The 19,188-nt window shown below is 41.9% G+C and overlaps 1 protein-coding gene across 1 annotated transcript in view; it reads right to left on the reverse strand.

The window, feature by feature from the left end:
• The window catches only part of rpap1 (RNA polymerase II associated protein 1), a 106,439-nt gene that overhangs the window by 55,970 nt on the left and 31,281 nt on the right, over positions 1 to 19,188 (reverse strand). Inside the window, exon 8 of the mRNA XM_043698200.2 lies at positions 232 to 347. Coding sequence (XP_043554135.2) covers positions 232 to 347 — 116 coding nt within the window. The remainder of the gene's footprint in view (positions 1 to 231; positions 348 to 19,188) is intronic.

The following is a 19,188-nucleotide window of genomic DNA, read 5'->3' on the forward strand; positions in this document are numbered from 1 at the left end:
GCTCCGTCACAGTCACTCGGTCACACTCTTCTCTGTTACAGAGCCACTCGGTCTCTCCCTAGTCCATCACAGAGCCACTCGATCACACCCTGCTCCATCACAGAGCCACTCAGTTTCTGTTGCTCTGTCAACAGCCAGTTTCATGGTTTGGTGACAGGGTCACTTCATCCCACAATCTCCAACTTAGCTACAATTAGTTATACAGAATGTTCACAAATTGCCACTGCTCACCTCCTTAGTTTTCTGTCGCCTGGGTTTGGGCAGGTCTTTCATCCACTCCAGCTTCTCATATTCTGGGACATCCATATGGACCCATCCTTTCTCAGGCTTCAGTGGAATATCAGCCTCTGTAGAGATTCAGCAATAATCTCATAAGAGTGTACAGTCCAGCAGCCATCAGCATACGCATGTACCCCTCATCCACATGATCTTACACACACTCTGCTCATCACTGCAGCATAATCTTGCCCCTCTCCTCCCTCGTACTGTGTCAGCTGTTGTGCAGGCACTCCCCACTTTAGGTTCTCTGGTCTACATATAAATCTGCGTTTACCATTACCAGATTGAATCTACTATTCCACACACATGGAGTACAAGTACTTGATGATATCGAAGCTCAGACTTTTGGGTGGACATTCTACCCAGACTAATAAGATGAACATTCAGTCCAATGGAATTGCATCTTGGCAATCTCAAATCTCATCCTGGTAGTCTTGGGACTACAAAACTGTCTGAAATCCAATCGTGATTAAGAACCCAACCACCACACAAGTCATTAACTCACTCTTATTCAGTATGGCATATACTGATGTAAGAAAATAAACGGAATACTTCATACAGTGCCATACCTTGTGTTAGGGATGTCAGGATTGCAGCTAATGAAGTGGACACTAAGGGGGCAAAATCAGTCACATACAAAATCAGGAAAGGCTAAAAGCAGGAAGAGTAAAATATAGTTTATTAAGAGATCAGCCCAATATGGCCTTGGATTACAAATGCTCAAATTGACTAAGCATGGTACATAAGGTTGGTGAGTTGCAGCCAAATGGGACAATAATTTAGGGTCAATATCAGATGCCTGGCTCAAAGCAGGGCATGATTTGGAATACCATGGACTGCAAACAACTCAGAAAAGATAAAGGGAAAAAAAAAGATGGTGGATTGGCAGTACTGATAAAAAAAATTATTATAGAATGGGAAAATAATGAATCAAAAAATCTTTCAAATAAATTTTGTTATTGTATTTATATTATTTGTCAATTTAAATATCAATAGAAGAGCTACTACAGTACTGGCTACATACTTCCAGCCACCAAACAGTGGGAAGAACAACAGAGAAGCAAATTCACAGGCAAATTACAGAAAGGTGCAAGAACTAACTATTGACTGCAGAAAACTTTAATTATGCTACCAGACACTGGGATAGAGTGCTAAAATCAAAGACGGAGGGAATGTCTGATAACGTTCATGATCAGCATGTTTCAGCGCTGCTGAGGAAGACTGCAGTGCACAATCTAGCCTGTCGCCCAGTCCTCTGCCACGAAGTTACTTAGCTCTTTAAAAAATCCATGGGAAGAAATACATAGATATTGTTCTTAGGAATAAAAGTGTCAAAGGGGAGGGGAAGAAAATGGGAGCAGGGTAGTGAGTTGAATGGCACAGTGGACTTGAAGACCTGAATGGCCTACTTCTGCTGCTACATTCTATGTTTCTAGAATCTGGAATTGAACCAGCAGCTTGGTTCCTGAGTCATAATTGAAATTCCCACCCTACATCCCTGTAACGGCCACTAGAACTAATCCATTGATTTCTACACATGCTGTTATTAATTCAGCTATATGTATCTGTTCAATTCTGGATACCACACTTAAGGAAGGATGTCAAGGGTATAGAGAGAGAGTACAAGCAAGGTTTACTGGAACAGTACCAGGGTTCAGTAACAGTGAGGCTGGAGGTGTTTCTCCTTAGAGAAAAGAAGGTGAAGTGAAAATTTGATTGAAGTTTATAAAATCATGAACTGTTTTGGTAAGGAAGGAGGTACTACCCCACCGTTGCAGAAGAGTAAGTAACCAGAAGGAACAGATTAAAAGGTGATCAGCCAAAGAACCGGAGCAACACCAGGAAACAACTTTTCCACAAAGCAAGTAATCATTTTCTGGAATACAGTGTCTGAAAGGGCTTGGCGGGCTGGGGGTAGATTCAGAAATAACTTCGAAATGAAAATTAGATAAATGCCTTATGGGAAAATATTGCCAAAGTAATGAGGATAAAGTGACCAATTAGGTAGCCGTACCAAGAGTTGACACAAGAACCATGGGTCAAACAAGCTTCTGTGCTGTACAATTCTATGAGGTATTTCCACTTACTGAATATACTGCAAACACTGTGTCCTTTATTTATGCTCCTTAATTATGACTGATATGAGAAAAGACCTCTTTTAAAAGCCAATGATTTGAGTGCAAGTAATTTGATACTCATTATGCACAATGTTTGTACAGCTGTAGGTTGGAGCTGTGTTAGTCAATGGCTCTGGAGGTTGGAGCTTTGATTGGCAAATACAAGCTAACTGGTTTGTGGTCTGGTGACCAGTTATCAATGACATAGGCCTTTTCTGCCTGCCAACAACCATGTGGTTGATTCTTATGTAAGTGAATAGCTTGAAGTAAGGAACAAGATGCAAAGAAACTATCAGGTCTTTACCAGCCAGGAGCTCTCTTGCTATTCTCTACAGTAAGCAACTTCAAACCTGAAGTTTATTGTTCCTTCAACACTTTCTGTAAGCTGAGAATTTTAACTGATAAGATAGAGAGCTTTGTAATAAGTGAACCAGTTACCTTGTGCCTCCTGCAAACCAGTGGAAGCATCTGGAGAAGAACAACTAAAGTAGTACTTTGACCAGCACAAGAATCATCTCAGCAACCCTCGTGAATAGGAACCTTTGAATTGTTTTCCAGTGTTTTTCCCTCTGACCATAATCCATGTTTTTTTTCCGGTGTCTGTCTTTGCATGTGTAAGGGAGAGTCTATAAGGGGATTCATGTTTTAATTTGCAATGTTAATATGCTGGCAGTTTGTAACTGTTAGCTGTAGCTAGGGTCTACTTACTTGTAATAAATAATCATTCTAGTTAAGTACAGAAACCTGGTTTGTGCTTTCTGTCAGCCTGAGACTGAAAATCAGGTAAACAGAATTATTACATACAGTAGACCACTCGTACCCGCGTGGATACATTCCAAGACCTACCACAGAAACCCCAAAACAGCGGATAGGTACGAATGTTCATTTAAATGGGAACCGTACCTTACCAGCAGCCTCCTGGTCCCTGGTTCTGGAACATTCCCTATAATATGCACAAACTTTGGTAAACGGGTAACTGAAACTGCAGTAACCAGACCCACAGATATGGGGTCACCTTGCTTTTACAAAAAAACTTTAACTTCTGTGATGACTCCAGGAATATTGAGGCTTCATTTCCAGTGCACTACCCCAGTGAATAGCAGCATGAATTAGGATCACAATTAGGCCATTTGGCCCCTCTAGCCTGTTCAACCATTCAATTAGATTATCTGATTGTGGCTTCATTCCATATTCCTGCCGAGATGTAACCATCGACCCTCTTGTTAGTCTAGAAAATACCTCTCTCAAAGATATTCAGTGATCTGATCTCAACCACTCCCTGAGGAATCTTAATATTATGGGAGATCTCTTATTTTTAAACTCTGTCCCCCAATTGTAGTTCCATAGCCTAGCTAATGTTGAAGTGTTGGAAATTCAATAGCAATGTCCCAGAAACCAATGAGACAAGAACTATCTAATCTATTAGATTAGGTAATTGACCTAGCCACACTTTTCTTGACTGAGAGACAAATATTGGGCAGGATACTAGGGAGCACTCACTTGCTGTTCTTTGAGTAGCTCCATTGTTTTGGTTTAGATGGAAAGGATTTTGGTTAAATATTACATCCAGAATGGTGGTACCCTCAGATGCTTCCCCAGTACCATATAGTCAGCATTCGCACAGAATATGCATGGAAAGCTCGAGAGCAAGACTTGAACCCAAGAACTTTGTTTTGTTCTCAGAGGTGAAGTTGTTACTCACTAAATTACTGCTGAGTTAAGTGGAATTCTCTGTGGCTAAGAACCTGCAATGTTGTCGGAGCCAAATAGAGGGAGCTTCACTGTGCATTTAATCTGCAAGATATCTTGATGCTGACACAAGATGACTGTAAGGTAAGATGTACACTTTTTCAGTGGTAACATCCTCTCCAGCAAAGTACATTATAAAAGACTAGTAAGGATTAAAGATGCACATTTTAGTGATACAAGTACTATTCATACATTATTATGATTGCGTGATTCTTGATGGAGAAGTTGCTTCTACTCAGACAGCAGAGTTGCAGATCTATGGCACAGCAATATTATCCTAAACCCGTGGAGAACGTCTCTACAGTTAATGGCAGGGTGCCACCTCTGTATGGCTTTGAATCAATGCATGCCATCAGCACGATATACTCCTATCTGGCATTGGCTTGGAACACTTAATTCACTTTTCAATTATAAAAGTGGTTTTTGTGGTCCAGCTTTTCTTCCAAATTGGAACAATGTCTTTGTCCCTGCAATTTTGAGGTCTGTGCTCAGTCCAACACATCACAACTGTTGTGTGAAGGTCAATGTTGGGATAAATGCAAAACATAGCAGCATGTTCCTGACCCATCATGTTTTGTTCTCTCCATTAAACAGTTAGGCTAACCCAAAAAAAAATACCTTTCACTCCAGTGGGTCGTGGAGCAATTTCAAGGCTATCAATCTACCCCTGCTTTGTTGCAGGAGTTCCTCAGGGTAGTGTTTCAAGATCAACCATTTCCAGCTACTGCAACAATATCTTTCCCTCAATCAGTAAATGCAGATGTTTACTGATGACTGCATAGTTTTAATTTGCAACTCCTCAAACACTGAGGTCACCTATGTCCATATGAAGCAAGGCCCAGATAATACTCAGACATGGGCTAAGTGGCAAGTAACATTTGTGCCACAGAAAGTGCTTGGAAATGACCATTTCCACGAAAGGGAACCATCGTCTCCTTGACATTCGATGTGTTACTTGGAATTCTCCACTATCTACATTCTGGGGAGTCAATTATTACCAGAATTTTGCTAGACCAGCTATTAAAATATTTTGCTGCCTGGGAAATCTGTGATAAACAACTAACCTCCTGAATCCCCAAACCCTGTGCACTGCCTATAAGGATTGGATGAAACATTCCCCACTTGCTTGAATGAGTGCAACTACAAGAACACTCAAGCACTTAACGCCAACACAAAACTCCATTTATTGGCACCGCATCCAACATGTTAAACAATCATTCCTCTACTATTGACACACAGTAGTAGCAGTGTGCACCACTTTCAAGATGCACTCCAGCACCTCACCAAGGCTCCATCCACACCCCAATATCTACAGCTTAGAAGAATGACATCAGCAGTGCATGGTGGCTCAACATTACCTTCTTGGGCACAGGTGTATATCCGGAACAAATAAAAATAACCTGCCGTATTTGGTCTCCTGTTTAGCTAGCCTAATTTAGCAGTCATTTCTTACCCTGATGTCATTAAGTTAAACTCAGGCTGGGTTGACTAGAATCTCATGAACCATTACATCATTGGTCTTAGTGTTAACTGATGTTTCAGTAACCCCAAAGACTGTAATTCTTTATACACAGTGGAGAAAGTGAGGTCTGCAGATGCTGGAGATCAAAGTTGAAACTTTATTGCTGGAACAGCACAGCAGGTCAGGCAGCATCCAGGGAACAGGAGATTCGACGTTTCGGGCACAGGCCCTTCTTCAGGAATGAAGGGCCTTCATTCCTGAAGAAAGGCCTGTGCCCGAAACGTCGAATCTCCTGTTCCCTGGATGCTGCCTGACCTGCTGTGCTGTTCCAGCAATAAAGTTTCAACTTTATACACAGTGCATCGTTCAATGGGCCTTAGAAGCTTAAATTATAAGATAAATATATTTAATTTGGTTCATATTCACTTTAGCATAAAAGATTGAGGGGTGATTTGATCAAGATGTTTAAATGGGTTTGAATCCAGCACAATCACAACTACTAGCTTTTGGACAAACCCTTGGCACTCACTTGCAAAATACCGCAAGTTACTATTCGAAAACTGCTCCATAGTATCCTGGTCAACATTCATTCCTCAACAAATACAACAAAAAAGTAGACTAATTGGATGCTTACCTTACCTCTACTCATGACAGTAAGTTGACAGAGTATAATGTGGGAAAATGTCAAGTTATTCATTTTGGAAGGGAAATCAAAACCCATTGAGAAAAACTGCAACTCATGGGGAAGGAGGTAGTTGTGCATAAAACATAGAAAGATAGCACACAGGTACAGCATGAAGGCTAATGGAAAGCTGGCCCTTATTTCAAGGGCGTTGGAGTATAAGAGTAGGGAAGTCTTAATGCAACTGTATAAGCTGCAGGTGAGACCACATCTGGAGTACGGAGAGTAGATTTGGTCCCATTATTGAAAGAAAGATATCATTTCATTGGAGGCAGTTCAGAAATGGTTCATTAGGATGATCCGCGGTAGGCAGGGATTGTCCTGTGATCAAAGGTTAAACAGGGTGGGACCCTACTTGAAATTTAGAACAATGAGAGGTGAGCTCATTGAAACATACAGGATTCTTAAGGAGCTTGAGAGGGTAATACTATGAGGATGTTTCCTCTCATGGGAGAGTCTAGGATGAGGGGGCATAGTCTCAGAATTAAGTGGTGCCAATTTAAGACTGAGATGAGGAGAAATTTACAAGGCTGTCTATAAGGCACAAGTCAGGCGTGTGATAGAATACTCCCCACTTGCCTGGATGAGTGCAGCCTCAACAATACTCAAGAAGCTTGACACCATCTAGGACAAAGCAGCATGCTTGATTAACACCACATCCACAAGCATTCACTCCCTCCTCTACCAATGTTCAGTAGCATTAGTATATACTTTTTACAAGATGAACTCAGAAATTCACCAAAGATCCCGAGACAGTACCTTCCAAACCCACTTCCACCTAGAAGGACAAGGGCAGCAGATACGTGGGAACACCATCACCTTCAAGTTCCCCTCCAAGCCACTCATCATCCTGACTTGGAAAGATATTGATTTGGACTAGTGTGGACAAAGTTAAAAATCACACAACACAAGGTTATAGTCCAATAGGTTTATTTGGAAGCACTAACTTTCGAAGCACTGCTGCTTCATCAGGTGGGTGTGAAGCAAGACCACAAGACACAGAATATATTGCAAAAGATTACAGTGATACAATGATACATTGAACAGACCTAGATTGTTAAGTCTTCCTTCTTTTAGAATGGATTTGCTGGTTTCAGTTCTTTAATATGTAAAACCCAGTCACATTCAAGATAATTTAAGGTTTTATCACAAAAGGTGACATCTCAGCTCAGACAATGTATTAAAGGTGTGAGGTTAGAGTCTGTCTGTATCTCAATCTTGAGTCAGACTGGTTCAATTTCAAAAGTGGAATTTACAAATATTACATGGATTGACTGCCTGCTTACAGATTCTGCATTTTTTAAGCAAAATAGAATGTATCTGCATATACAAATTCACCCTATAAACTTATATGTGTGCACATGTGCAGGGGAGAAAAACTGAGAGTGAGTGAGCGAGCGTGTGATGGGGCATAAGCCTGAGAGAGGGTGTGTGCGTGGGTGAGAGCGTGGGAGGTCTCTGTGTGTACATATGAGAGAGGGTCTGTGTGAGTGAGACAGTATGTAAGAGAGTGTGTGTGTGCTTGTGTGTGAGAGAGAGTGTATACTGCAGTGGGGTCAATGTAGTGTGATATGATGCAAAGGTCCAGGTTGAGGCCATGCGCATGGGTACTGAACTTGACTATCGGCCTCTGCTCGGCCACTTTGCCTGTCCTGAAGTCCACCTTGGCGGATGGTCACCCAAAGGTCCAAGGCCGAATGTCCCTGGAAATATATTGCCATTCCTTCACTTCGCTGGGTCAAGATCCTGGAATTCCCTCCCTAATAGCATCATAGGTCTACCCACAGCAGGTGGACTGCAGCGGCTCAAGAAGGCAGCTCACCAGCAGGGCAGCACGGTGGCTCAGTGGTTAGCACTGCTGCCTCAGTGCCAAGGACCTGGGTTCAATTCCAGCCTTGGGCGACTGTCTGTGTGGAGTTTGCACATTCTCCCCGTGTCTGCCCGGGTTTCTTCTGGGTGCTCCGGTTTCCTCCCACAGTCCAAAGATACGCAAATTAGATGAATTGGTCACAGTTGCCCAATTGCCTAAATTGCCCATAGTTCAGGGATGTATAGGCTAGATGCATTAGTTAGGGGAAATGTAGAATAATAGGGCGGGGGAGTGGGTCTGGATGGGTTACTCTTCAGAGGATCAGTTGTGGACTTGTTTCCACTATGATAATTACCACCTTCACAAGATCAATAAATGCGGGCCAGTGATGCCCTGATCCCACAAAATGAATAAATAAAAAATTTCTTCTCTCAGAGTCTTTGGCACTCCTTGCCACAGAGACCTTGCATAAATTTAAGGCTGAGGTAGATAGATTCTTGATAAATGGGGGATCAAGGGTTATGGGAAAAAGGCAAGAAAGTGGATGTAAGGAGTGTTGGATTAGTCATTAATTTGTTGCAGTTGTACATACTAACGAAGCAATCTTAAGGGGCCAAACAGCCTACTCCTGTTCCTGTTACTGATGGGAAGTTGCTATTTACAAATTGGCTGCTGCAATTCCTATATTACAACTGTAACTAGAATCCTTTAGGACTTAACTGGCTATAGTGTGCTTTAAGCCATCCAGAGATCTTGAAAGACACTACATAAATGTAAACATTTGCTTAGAACCTAATATACTTTAAAAAAAACCTCAGATTGAGAATTGATGGATTATTGCAGAATACAATTACTACAAATTTACAAATTGACTGAAACAGGCCATTTGAGCCTGCTCCACAATTATTGATCTGTTTGTTTCAATTCCACATGCCCATCTACTTCTTTGAGTCCTTTGTCCAACTAAAAGTCTATCTATCTCCATCTTAAAAATATTCAAAGAACCCACCTTCTGACATAGACCTCCAAAAATCATGTCTATTCTTAAGGGCAACCTCTTACTGTAAAACAGTGTCCCTGGTTTTGGACACACCCATAAGAGGAAAGCTTCCATATCCATTTTGTCAAGACCATTTAGGATCTAATATGCTACAATCAAGTCACCCTTCCCCCTTCTAAACTCCAGTGAAAGCAAGCCCAACCTGTCCAACCAATCCTCATTAAACAACTCCCTCATTCCAGATATTAATCTAGTAAGCCTCCCCTGAACCACCTCCAATGCATTTATATCATTCCTTAAATAAGAAGGGCAAAACTGCACTCAAAAGGCAGTCTGGAAAACTGAAGCATAATTTGCTTAATTTTCTATTCAATTCTTCTCGTAATGGAGGATAACATTGGATTAGCCTTCTCAAATACTTGCTATATGTTCATACCACCATTTTGTGACTCATACAGTAGAGCACCTTGATCCCTCTGCTTCTTGGAAATCTGCAGTGAGTCTCAGTCTAGGCCAAGCAATGTGCTGAACCTGCACGATATAGGAGCTGGTGGATCCCACTGTAGTTCACAGTGACCACATCTGCTGCAAGAGTTGGTTGTTTGAGGAACTCCAGCTCAGATTTGATGAGCTGGAGTCTGAACTTCAAACATCATGGAGAGGGAGTTATCTGGACACTGTGTTTCAAGCGGCAATCACAGCCTTAATTATCTCGAATTCGGTCAGTGGTCAGGTATAGGAGTTTGTGACTACCAATAAGGCAATAGAGAGATCCAGGAGGTAGTGCTGAAGGAGACTCAGCTCTTGAGGTTGCAAAGCAGATTTGACATTCTTGTTTCCTGTGTGGACGAGTGTGGGGCTGTATGGAGATGTATTGATGGGCAAAATGTTAGCAAATTGAGTATAATGTGGGAAAATGCAAAGTTGTTCATTTTAGAAGGGAGAACAAAAGAACACTATTATTTAAACAAAGAAAAGCTGCAGTAAACTGCAACACAAAGGGACTTGGAGATACTTATGCACAAAACACAGAAAGCTAGCACACAGATACAGCAGGTAACCAGGAAGGCTAATGGAACGTTGGCCCTTACTTCAAGAGGACTGGAGTATTAGAGTAGGGAAGTCTTAATGCAACAGTGCAAGGTACTGGTGAGACCACATCTTCAGTACTGTGAGCAATTTTGGACCCCCTATTTAAAGAAAGATATCATTTCATTGGAGACAGTTCAGAGAAGATTCACTTAGACGATCCCCAGTATGGAGACATATGAGCAGAGATTAAACAGGTTGGACCCTCCTCACTGGAGTTTAGAATGTGAGGTGATCTCACTGAAACATACAGAATTCTTATGGGACTTGAAGAGTAAATGCGGAGAGAATGTTTCCCTCCACCGGAGAATCTAGGACTAGAGAGCACAGTCTCAGAATATAGGGATGCCAATTTCAGACCAAAATGAGAAGGAATTTCTTCTCTCAAGGGTTGAGTTTCTTTGGAACTCTTTGGCACAGAGCGTTATGCAGGCAGGGTCCTTATGTATATTTCAGGTTGAGATAGATTCTTGATCAGCAGGGGAATCGAGGATTATGGGAAAAGGTAGGTATGTGAGCATGAGGAGTGTCAGATCAGCCAGGATCCTATTGAATGGCGGAGTTGGCCTCTTATGGTTAAGTATTAATCTGTTTTTTGATCATTTGTACCAAAATGCAAAACTGAATAATATGACGTGTGTAATATACACAGTAAGTCTAACAAGTTGGGTAACAAATGTTTCAACGTGGTTATCTCAAACTGAGATAGCCACACAAAATAAAGAAAAACTTAATACTCCAGCTGAACCAAAGATGACACCTGTTTTGGAACATTGAGGTTGACATAATCTCACAATTACATATTCTACCCAAAACAGGCCAATTGCACCCCCAATAGATCATGGACATCAATGGCTGTGGTGCTGCATATTAATCTCGGACCCTCAAGAATGGAAACATTTACTGCATTTATAGTCCTAGTTGATATCCAAGGTCCCAAGGAAAGGATTGCAATGAACTCTGATGTTCTGCACCATCAAATGGGCTGCTTGCACTGACTAAACTCTCATCAGATTAACTATCAGTTGGGTATGGTGCAGAAGGAGAGGGTGAAGGGTAACTGCAGGGAGACCAATTAAAGATTAACATCTGGACATGAACTGCCCCTATGCAGAGGACCAAGAAAAAGACTAACTGGGATGCTGGAAACCTAAAACAAAATGAGAAATCCTGCAGAAGCTCAGCAGTCTGGCAGCATCTCACAAACAGAGTCAGAGATGTACAACATGGAAACAGACCCTTCAGTCTAACCCGTCCATGCCGACCAGATATCCCAATCCAATCTCGTCCCACCTGCCAGCACCCTGCCCATATCCCTCCAAATCCTTCCTATTCATATTCCCATCCAAATGCCTCTTAAATGTTGCAATTGTACCAGCCTCCACCACATCCTCTGGCAGCTCATTCCATACACGTACCACCCTCTGCATGAAACAATTGCCCCTTAGGTCTCTTTTATATCTTTCCCCTCTCACCCTAAACCTATGCCCTCTCGTTCTGAACTCCCCGACTCCAGGGAAAAGACTTTGTCTATTTATCCTATCCATGCCCCTCATAATTTTATAAACCTCTATAAGGTCACCCCTCAACCTCCGAATCTCCAGGGAAAACTGCCCCAGCCTGTTCAGCCTCTCCCTGTAGCACAAATCCTCCAACCTTGGCAACATTCTTGTAAATATTTTCTGAACCCTTTTCAGGTTTCACAACATCTTTCCGATAGGAAGGAGACCAGAATTGGACATAATTGGTCGAACCAATGTCCTGTACAGCCGCAACATGACCTCCCAACTCCTGTACTCAATGCTCTCACCAATAAAGGAAAGCATACCAAAAGCCTTCCTCACTATCCTATCTACCTGCGACTCCACTTTCAGGGAGATATGAACCTGTACTCCAAGGTCTCTTTGTTCAACAACACTCCCTAAGACCTTACCATTAAGTGTATAAGTCCTGCTAAGATTTGCTTTCCCAAAATGCAACACCTCGCATTTATCCAAATTAAACTCCATCTGCCACTTCTCAGCCCATTGGCCCATCTGATCAAGATCCCGTTGTAATGTGAGGTAACCTTCTTCGTTGTTCACTACACCTCCAATTTTGGTCTCATCTGCAAACTTACTAACTATACCTCTTATGCTCACATCCAAGTCATTTATATAAACGATGAAAAGCAGAGGACCCAGCACTGATCCTTGTGGCACTCCCCTGGTCACAGGCCTCCAGACTGAAAAACAACCCTCCACCACCACCCTCTGTCTTCCACCTTTGAGCCAGTTCTGTATCCAAATGGCTAGTTCTCCCTGTATTCCATGAGGTATAACCTTGCTAATCAGTCTCCCACGGGAAACCTTGTCGAAAGCCTTACTGAAGTCCATATAGATCACATCTGCCGCTTTGCCCTCATCATTCCTCTTTGTTACTACTCCAAAAGCCTCAATCAAGTTTGTGAGACATGATTTCCCTCGCTCAAAACCATGTTGACTATCATCTGTGGAAAGAAAGCAGAGTTAACGTTTCAGGTCCAGAACTGAAAGAGGGTTACTGGACTCAAAGCATTAACCCTGCTTTCTCTTCACAGATTCTGCCAGACCTGAGCTTCTCCAGTAATTTCTGCTTTTCTGTCTGAGAATTTACTGCACATGTCAATATTAGCCTTCTGCCTGTGTTAGTTTTTATTCATTGTAGATCAGGGAAAGCCCTGGTTCCTGTTTACCATGGTTTCTACATGAGGTCATTTTTTTGTAAACCCGAGACTAATAGCTTGCAGCTTTATTCTTCAAGATTTCAGCTATGTATTCATGCCGTAGGTTGGCAGTTCTTTATTACCTGGTAATATGGATTGGAATCTTTCCAATCTTTTTTTTCATTCCGGAGAAGATTCTCTCTAAATAATTACTGACCATGCTTAATGCTTTAAATGAGCTGTAATGATCTCAGCACAGCAATGAATGCAGATGAGGCAGCCAGAATTTTAAGAACAAGGCATGAATTAGTGAGGACTGCAGATACTAGAAGCCAGTGTCAATAGATGTCAAGCTGGTAAAGCATAGCAGGTCAGACAGCATCTGAGGACCAGGAAAGTCAACATTTCAGGCCAAACCCTTTGTCAGGACTGAAACGTCTGCTCTTTAGCCCTCATGTAACACTTGAGGTCCAATTGAAATGGAACGGGGATGGGGTGGGGCGGGGGGTAAATGTTTTCTGTAAAATTTTAGTTACGACGTGCAACTCACCATTTCAATATGCAGCACCTTTACATTATTTATACAGCAATGCAAGGTAAAGTCACCATAGTCTAGAAGACCACAGGACTGGTCTCTCTCATCTAATGATGAGTTTTAACCTGAGGATCACCACGTCTTGGGCGAGGGACAGCCATCTTGGTAACCTCAGCTGATGTGGAATCAAACCCACTCTGTTGGTGTCACTCTGCATCACTATGAAGCCAACTGAATCCAGGCTTATATGACAGTGCAATAATGAGGGAAAGCTGAACATTTAAAGGTACCAGTCTCCACTTGAAACCTTACACTCTGCCAGTCTGCCCAGGTGAACATAAATTACTTTGTGGCATTAATCCTTCCTAATATTTTGGACAATGTTTATACACCAATCAAGATCACTGAATCAGATTATCAGGTCATTACCACTGTCTGTGGAAGCTTGCTATACCAGAATTGGCTGTCAAGTTTATCATGTTACATCAGTAACTGACTAGAAGAAATCACATCAAAATCAAAGCTTCAAATGATTTTCATCAGCTGTTGAAATGATCTGAAGTTGTAAATGTGCTGCATAAATGAAAGGTTTGTTTTGGTTTTTCCTTTGTATAAACACACTATGTGACTGAACACATTGAGTCATACATTCGAGTTAGGATGGAATATTCAACAAATCTCCTGTAATTTTGAGAAAGAGGAACAACCTGCAATCCAAGTAGCCTCATCTCAACAACACTTGGCCATCATCACATTTCAACTTCCATCACACCTTACAGCAGCGTGCATCAGTCAAATGTACTGCAATCCAGTGCAGACCACAGCTATTTCCACACTGTTCGTTACTGACATCTCATCATCAGCAATAAATAGGAAATATTCCATTTACAGAACTTCAGGAGGTTCAAAGATTCAATGCCTTGACTACATTCTAATGCAGCAAGGGATTTATCCATGGCATCAATTCCTGCACTGATTGCTAGCAGAAAAATGGTGACTATTGTGGTTTTCACCAAATCCAGTGCTTAAATTTTGAAAAGAGCACATAATGAGTGGTCAGATGCAGGAGGGAACCAAAGTCAATGAAAGGAGTTGGTGCTTTATACGCTCAAAATATAAAAAGATGGAACTGCCTAACAGGACAATAAGCCAGGCAATTTCTCATATATTATGGTCAAGGAGCTAAGGTGCTGACAAAAAGTTTGACAGGATTTCAATTGGGAACTATTCACTTAGTGATCGGAGCAATGTTTGCCAGGTGGATCTCACAGAATATGAGGGGCTGTTAACCTGGTGCAATAGGGGAGTCCTAGCTGACAGGTATAAACAGGAGATTAACGTGTCGGGCAGGCCTCCGTGCTTACACAGAGCCGTAGGGCAGGCTGGGTGCTGGCTTGTCCTTGTCGAATTGCGGTTTGGTTATTGAGGGAGTCGTCAATTTGCACCAAGTTCACCACAGCTATCCGTTCCATTGTCTGCCCTGACAGGCTGCACCTGTTCCAGCAGGGCTTACTCGTCAGGCGCTATGCAATAGCAGTGCAGCCGCAGCCACCAAGATGTCTTTTACACTCACAAATCCCACTGAGGTGTTTTATAATGAAGCTAACGTGAAACAAGTTGACTGGAAGCTTTGGTATTCTCCTTGCCCACGTACTCACATTGCAAGTACTAAAACCTGTGGTCCTAACAGTGTGTGATAAAGAAGGTGCACAAACAAAATATTGTGTGTGCCATAATTCTGTCACAGTGAATGCTCCTGGCTGACAAAGCAATGGCTCTGGATGAATTAGACTTAACAGCTGCATAGGCTAATCTGGACAAAGCCAATGCTGAACGGTGAGATAGAACGGGCAGATAGAAACTAAAGAAGCAATCATAAACGTGCTGGAGTAACTTGACTATTGGGATAATCTGTTTCATGAAGCTAACTGTTTGATCTTCATTTTAGAAGGAACTACACTCTGTACAGTTAAATTGCCTGAAATACATAACAACCAAAAGAAAATATATAAACAGGAGTGTCAGGGATTCTGCTCACTCTAGGAACCAGCTCTGTGTTAACTGGGTCAGTGTCTTGTAGTATATACATGTAAATAAAAGGCAACTCAGCGATGGGATACCAGCCTTCGTGGAGTTATTTCAGTGATGGTTAGGCAGTGGTATATTATAATCATACACGCATAAATGTTGAAATTATCTCATAGATTCAGCAATTAGCGAGACCAGAATAATGCTCAGCTGTAGAGCTCACTAACCACAAATCCCCACACAGTGGTCTGCCAAATCATTTATCAGGTGAAACTCAGTTAAGTTCTCATTAATACTAAGCTAAGCAGAGGGGTGGCTCTTTGTAGCTTCCTTAGCCAGGATGTGATGAGTGAATGAAGCAAGAATGTTCAAGATTAACTGTTAGTCAACCTCCTTCCCTTCATGATTCACAATGGCATACTTTGAGAAAGCATAAGACATTTGATAGAGAAGTATATAGAACAGACTTCATTCAGGTACAACACACGATCAACCTAACTATACACTGAGAGTGGCTTTCGGTTTCTGATTTTATCCTTCAAACCTTCAAGATAACTGTTAAAAACTAGGCCCCATCATGTTCCTTATTTTTTTCCAAATCTAAGACATGCTTTCAGACATACCTGTTCCTGAATCCTTTAAAATCCGTCTGTGAACAGACATAACTGTTTACTTCAAACATACATTTCTCAAATAAAAGTCTTCCAAACTTAATTGCTCAAGTCCAATGTAGTGTAGATGTATTAACCATTAGTCGTCCGTGCAGTATTAATGGAACCCACCACCCACGTTCATTACTAATGTTATGCCTTAATCACTCAGTCATTACTATCACTTATGCACAACTACTTTTCATATATAATGTTCAAACACTAAAAGCCTTAGACAAGCCATGATTTTTCTCAAGGTCATCTATCTTGGAAAGCTCAGAACTCCAAAGTACAAAGAAGTTTGATTATTAACCCTCAATTATCCAAGGATGTACAACATACAACTCTCCTGTCTATCCAGTACAGAGGTGGATGGGAACTGGACAGGACCTTAGCCAAAGGTTTCAAGTCAAGATTGATTTCTGTACACCTCCAAAATAGTGCAATCTCTTTTCTCTTCTCTGTCCCGTACCCTATGGATTTTTTTTTTCAGAAGCCTCAATCTTCTCCTCACACAATGCCCAAAGGCAAAGGGAGGTGCTGTCATCCATCAAAGGTTCACGCATTAAAGCAGCACTATCCACTATTGGTTCTTCATGCATTCTGGTACCAGGAGCCTGCAGACACTGGCCACTGGCCACATCATCTACACAAATTAGAGAGACCCCAATTCAGCCTCTTCTGATTACAGGGATTCATTCATACTGGAATGTTCAACTGTGAAATTTCTCACCTCACAACTGCTCACAAGTTGTGACTGCTGCTCTCCCATTTGAGTTTGTCCAAATTTAAGCCACATTTACCTATAACCCCTGTGTTCATTGTCCTGCATTGGCTGCTGGATAACGCCATAAATTCTATCCTGTATCTGATGGCGTGAAATGTCCTTCATCATCTTCTCAATCATCCTTCTCGCAGTCTTTGACACAGTGGATGACATCAGTCAATTCAAATTCCAATTCCTCCCTCCACCCTGACCCTGGTAGGTGGGACTGCACTCGGCTGGCTCCATTCTTATGTCATTGCAGTCAAAGAACCATTTGTAATGACTTCTCTTCCTGTTCCTGCTCAGCACCGACATTCTCCCCAACTGAAAATACAGCATCATTTTCCACATGAATGCTGGTGACACCAAAATCCATTTCATCACCATCTTCCTTCATTCATTCTGTCTGACTGAGCACACTACTTCTGACTTCTTCTAGTAGGATAAGCAGCAACTGCCTCTGGTTAAATGGGGAAGACCAAAGCCTCTGTCTTTAGTCCCTCGTACAAACTAAATTCCTGAGCTAGCAATCCTATAATTCTTCCTAGCAATTAGGGCGAACAGACTGATCTTGATCTTGGTGTCATTTTTGATTCCAAGGAAAACTCCTGACCACACTCCCATGCTAAGATCATCTACTTCCACTTCTATAATATTGTCCTGTCTCAGCTCAGTGGTGAAACCCTCATCCCTGGTTTTGTTACCTCTAGATTTAATTAATCCAAAAGATTCATGATCACCATCTTCCACTCTCCATAAACCCACAACCATCCGAAGCTCTGCTGCCTGTTCACTGCCTGAATGCTAACTCCCACTCTGTGCTTTAGTGTCCTGCACAGACTCCTTCCCTGACAACACTTCCTGAACATTAACATTTCGACCATTGTATACAAATGCCTCCACGGCTTTGCCCCTCCCAATCTCTGTAACCTCCTCCAGCCCAACAAACATCTGAGATATCCACACTCCTCCCAATTTTAGCATTAATAAATGTTACTATTTTAAATAAATGTGCCCTTTGTTGCCGAGCCCCCAATTTCGGAAACTTCCTTTTGAAACTCAGAAATGTTACATGCCAGAAAGGTCTTTGTTTATTTTGTGGCTGAATAACCCAGCTACCCATCCTAATCTCATTTCCCAGCATCTGGTCCGTGGTCTTCTCAGTTAAAGTGCTTCACACGCAGAGCCAGGATCCTTATAAATGAGTTGAAGGTTCCCACCAACTAAACCCCTCTGCCTCTCCCTTTTAAGGTGCCCTGTGGAATCTAGTTCTTTGACAAAAATTCAGTCACCTGCCCCAACTGTATCATAATGTGGTTCATTATCAAATTTTTTCTGATGATACATGTGTTATGCAGCTAGGGATATTTACTATAATAAGGTTGCTGCTGGCATTGCCCTTTTCCACTCATGTGGGCATTGGAACCTATTATAGCAATCTACCCTGAGAAAGACCAGCACAGGTCAATTTGGAATCTTGCTGGGTGTTCTGGGTCAGTCCCACTCTGGGAAGTACAGATATTCGCTGAAACTTCAAGAACCATAGAATTATAATGTAGAATTCAAGAACCCTATAGCTGAGCTCACTGCTAAGTAAAGTCTACATACAAGAAAAGCCTCCAAAAACAAAAAGTAATTTGAGCACAGGTTACATTACAAAATCAGGAACAGGACTGCAGGCTTGCTGGCTGGACACCCAAGTGTCAGGATCTTCTGTAGCGTTATTATTAACTACTTGATACCCTCAGCAATATCGTTCATTCTAATTGATTTTAGCAAGACTGGCCCGATCAATACCCATCAGTGTCTCAACCTCACAGTTCCAACTCTGGGGACAAACTAGCTTGACATGGTTATAACACTATAGCTAATGTTTAAAATATTGGTCTGAGCCCCAAAACACTGGCAGGTGATGAGCAAACACTGACATAGAGAAACCTGAAACTACAGCAACCCTACTGCTTGAATCAGACACTGCTGGGAATGGAAACTCTGCTATGTCTTAACCAAACATTAGTGGCAGAATTTTAACAGGAATTACCAACACTCATGGCAAAATCTTGCCTTTACAGAACATCTTTAACATGATAAAAATGTCTCTAGACATTGTGCAGAAGCAACATCAGACAAAATATGGCACAGAGTCACACAAGGAAATATTAGAAGTGAACGAATCCTTGTTCATAGGTGGAACAGCTTGAAGGAGAAAAGAGGTGTTTACATGAAGAAAGCTTTAAGGAGGAAATTCCAGACATTATGTCCAAGGCAGCAGAATCATAATGAAAGAGCAAAACAAAAGGGAATGCATTCGAGCCCAGATGGATGCAGGGATGCAGAG

This window comes from Chiloscyllium plagiosum, unplaced genomic scaffold (assembly GCF_037043375.1).
Source record: "Chiloscyllium plagiosum isolate Xiang-an unplaced genomic scaffold, Cpla_swu_hap1 HiC_scaffold_8, whole genome shotgun sequence".
Taxonomy (NCBI): domain Eukaryota; kingdom Metazoa; phylum Chordata; class Chondrichthyes; order Orectolobiformes; family Hemiscylliidae; genus Chiloscyllium; species Chiloscyllium plagiosum.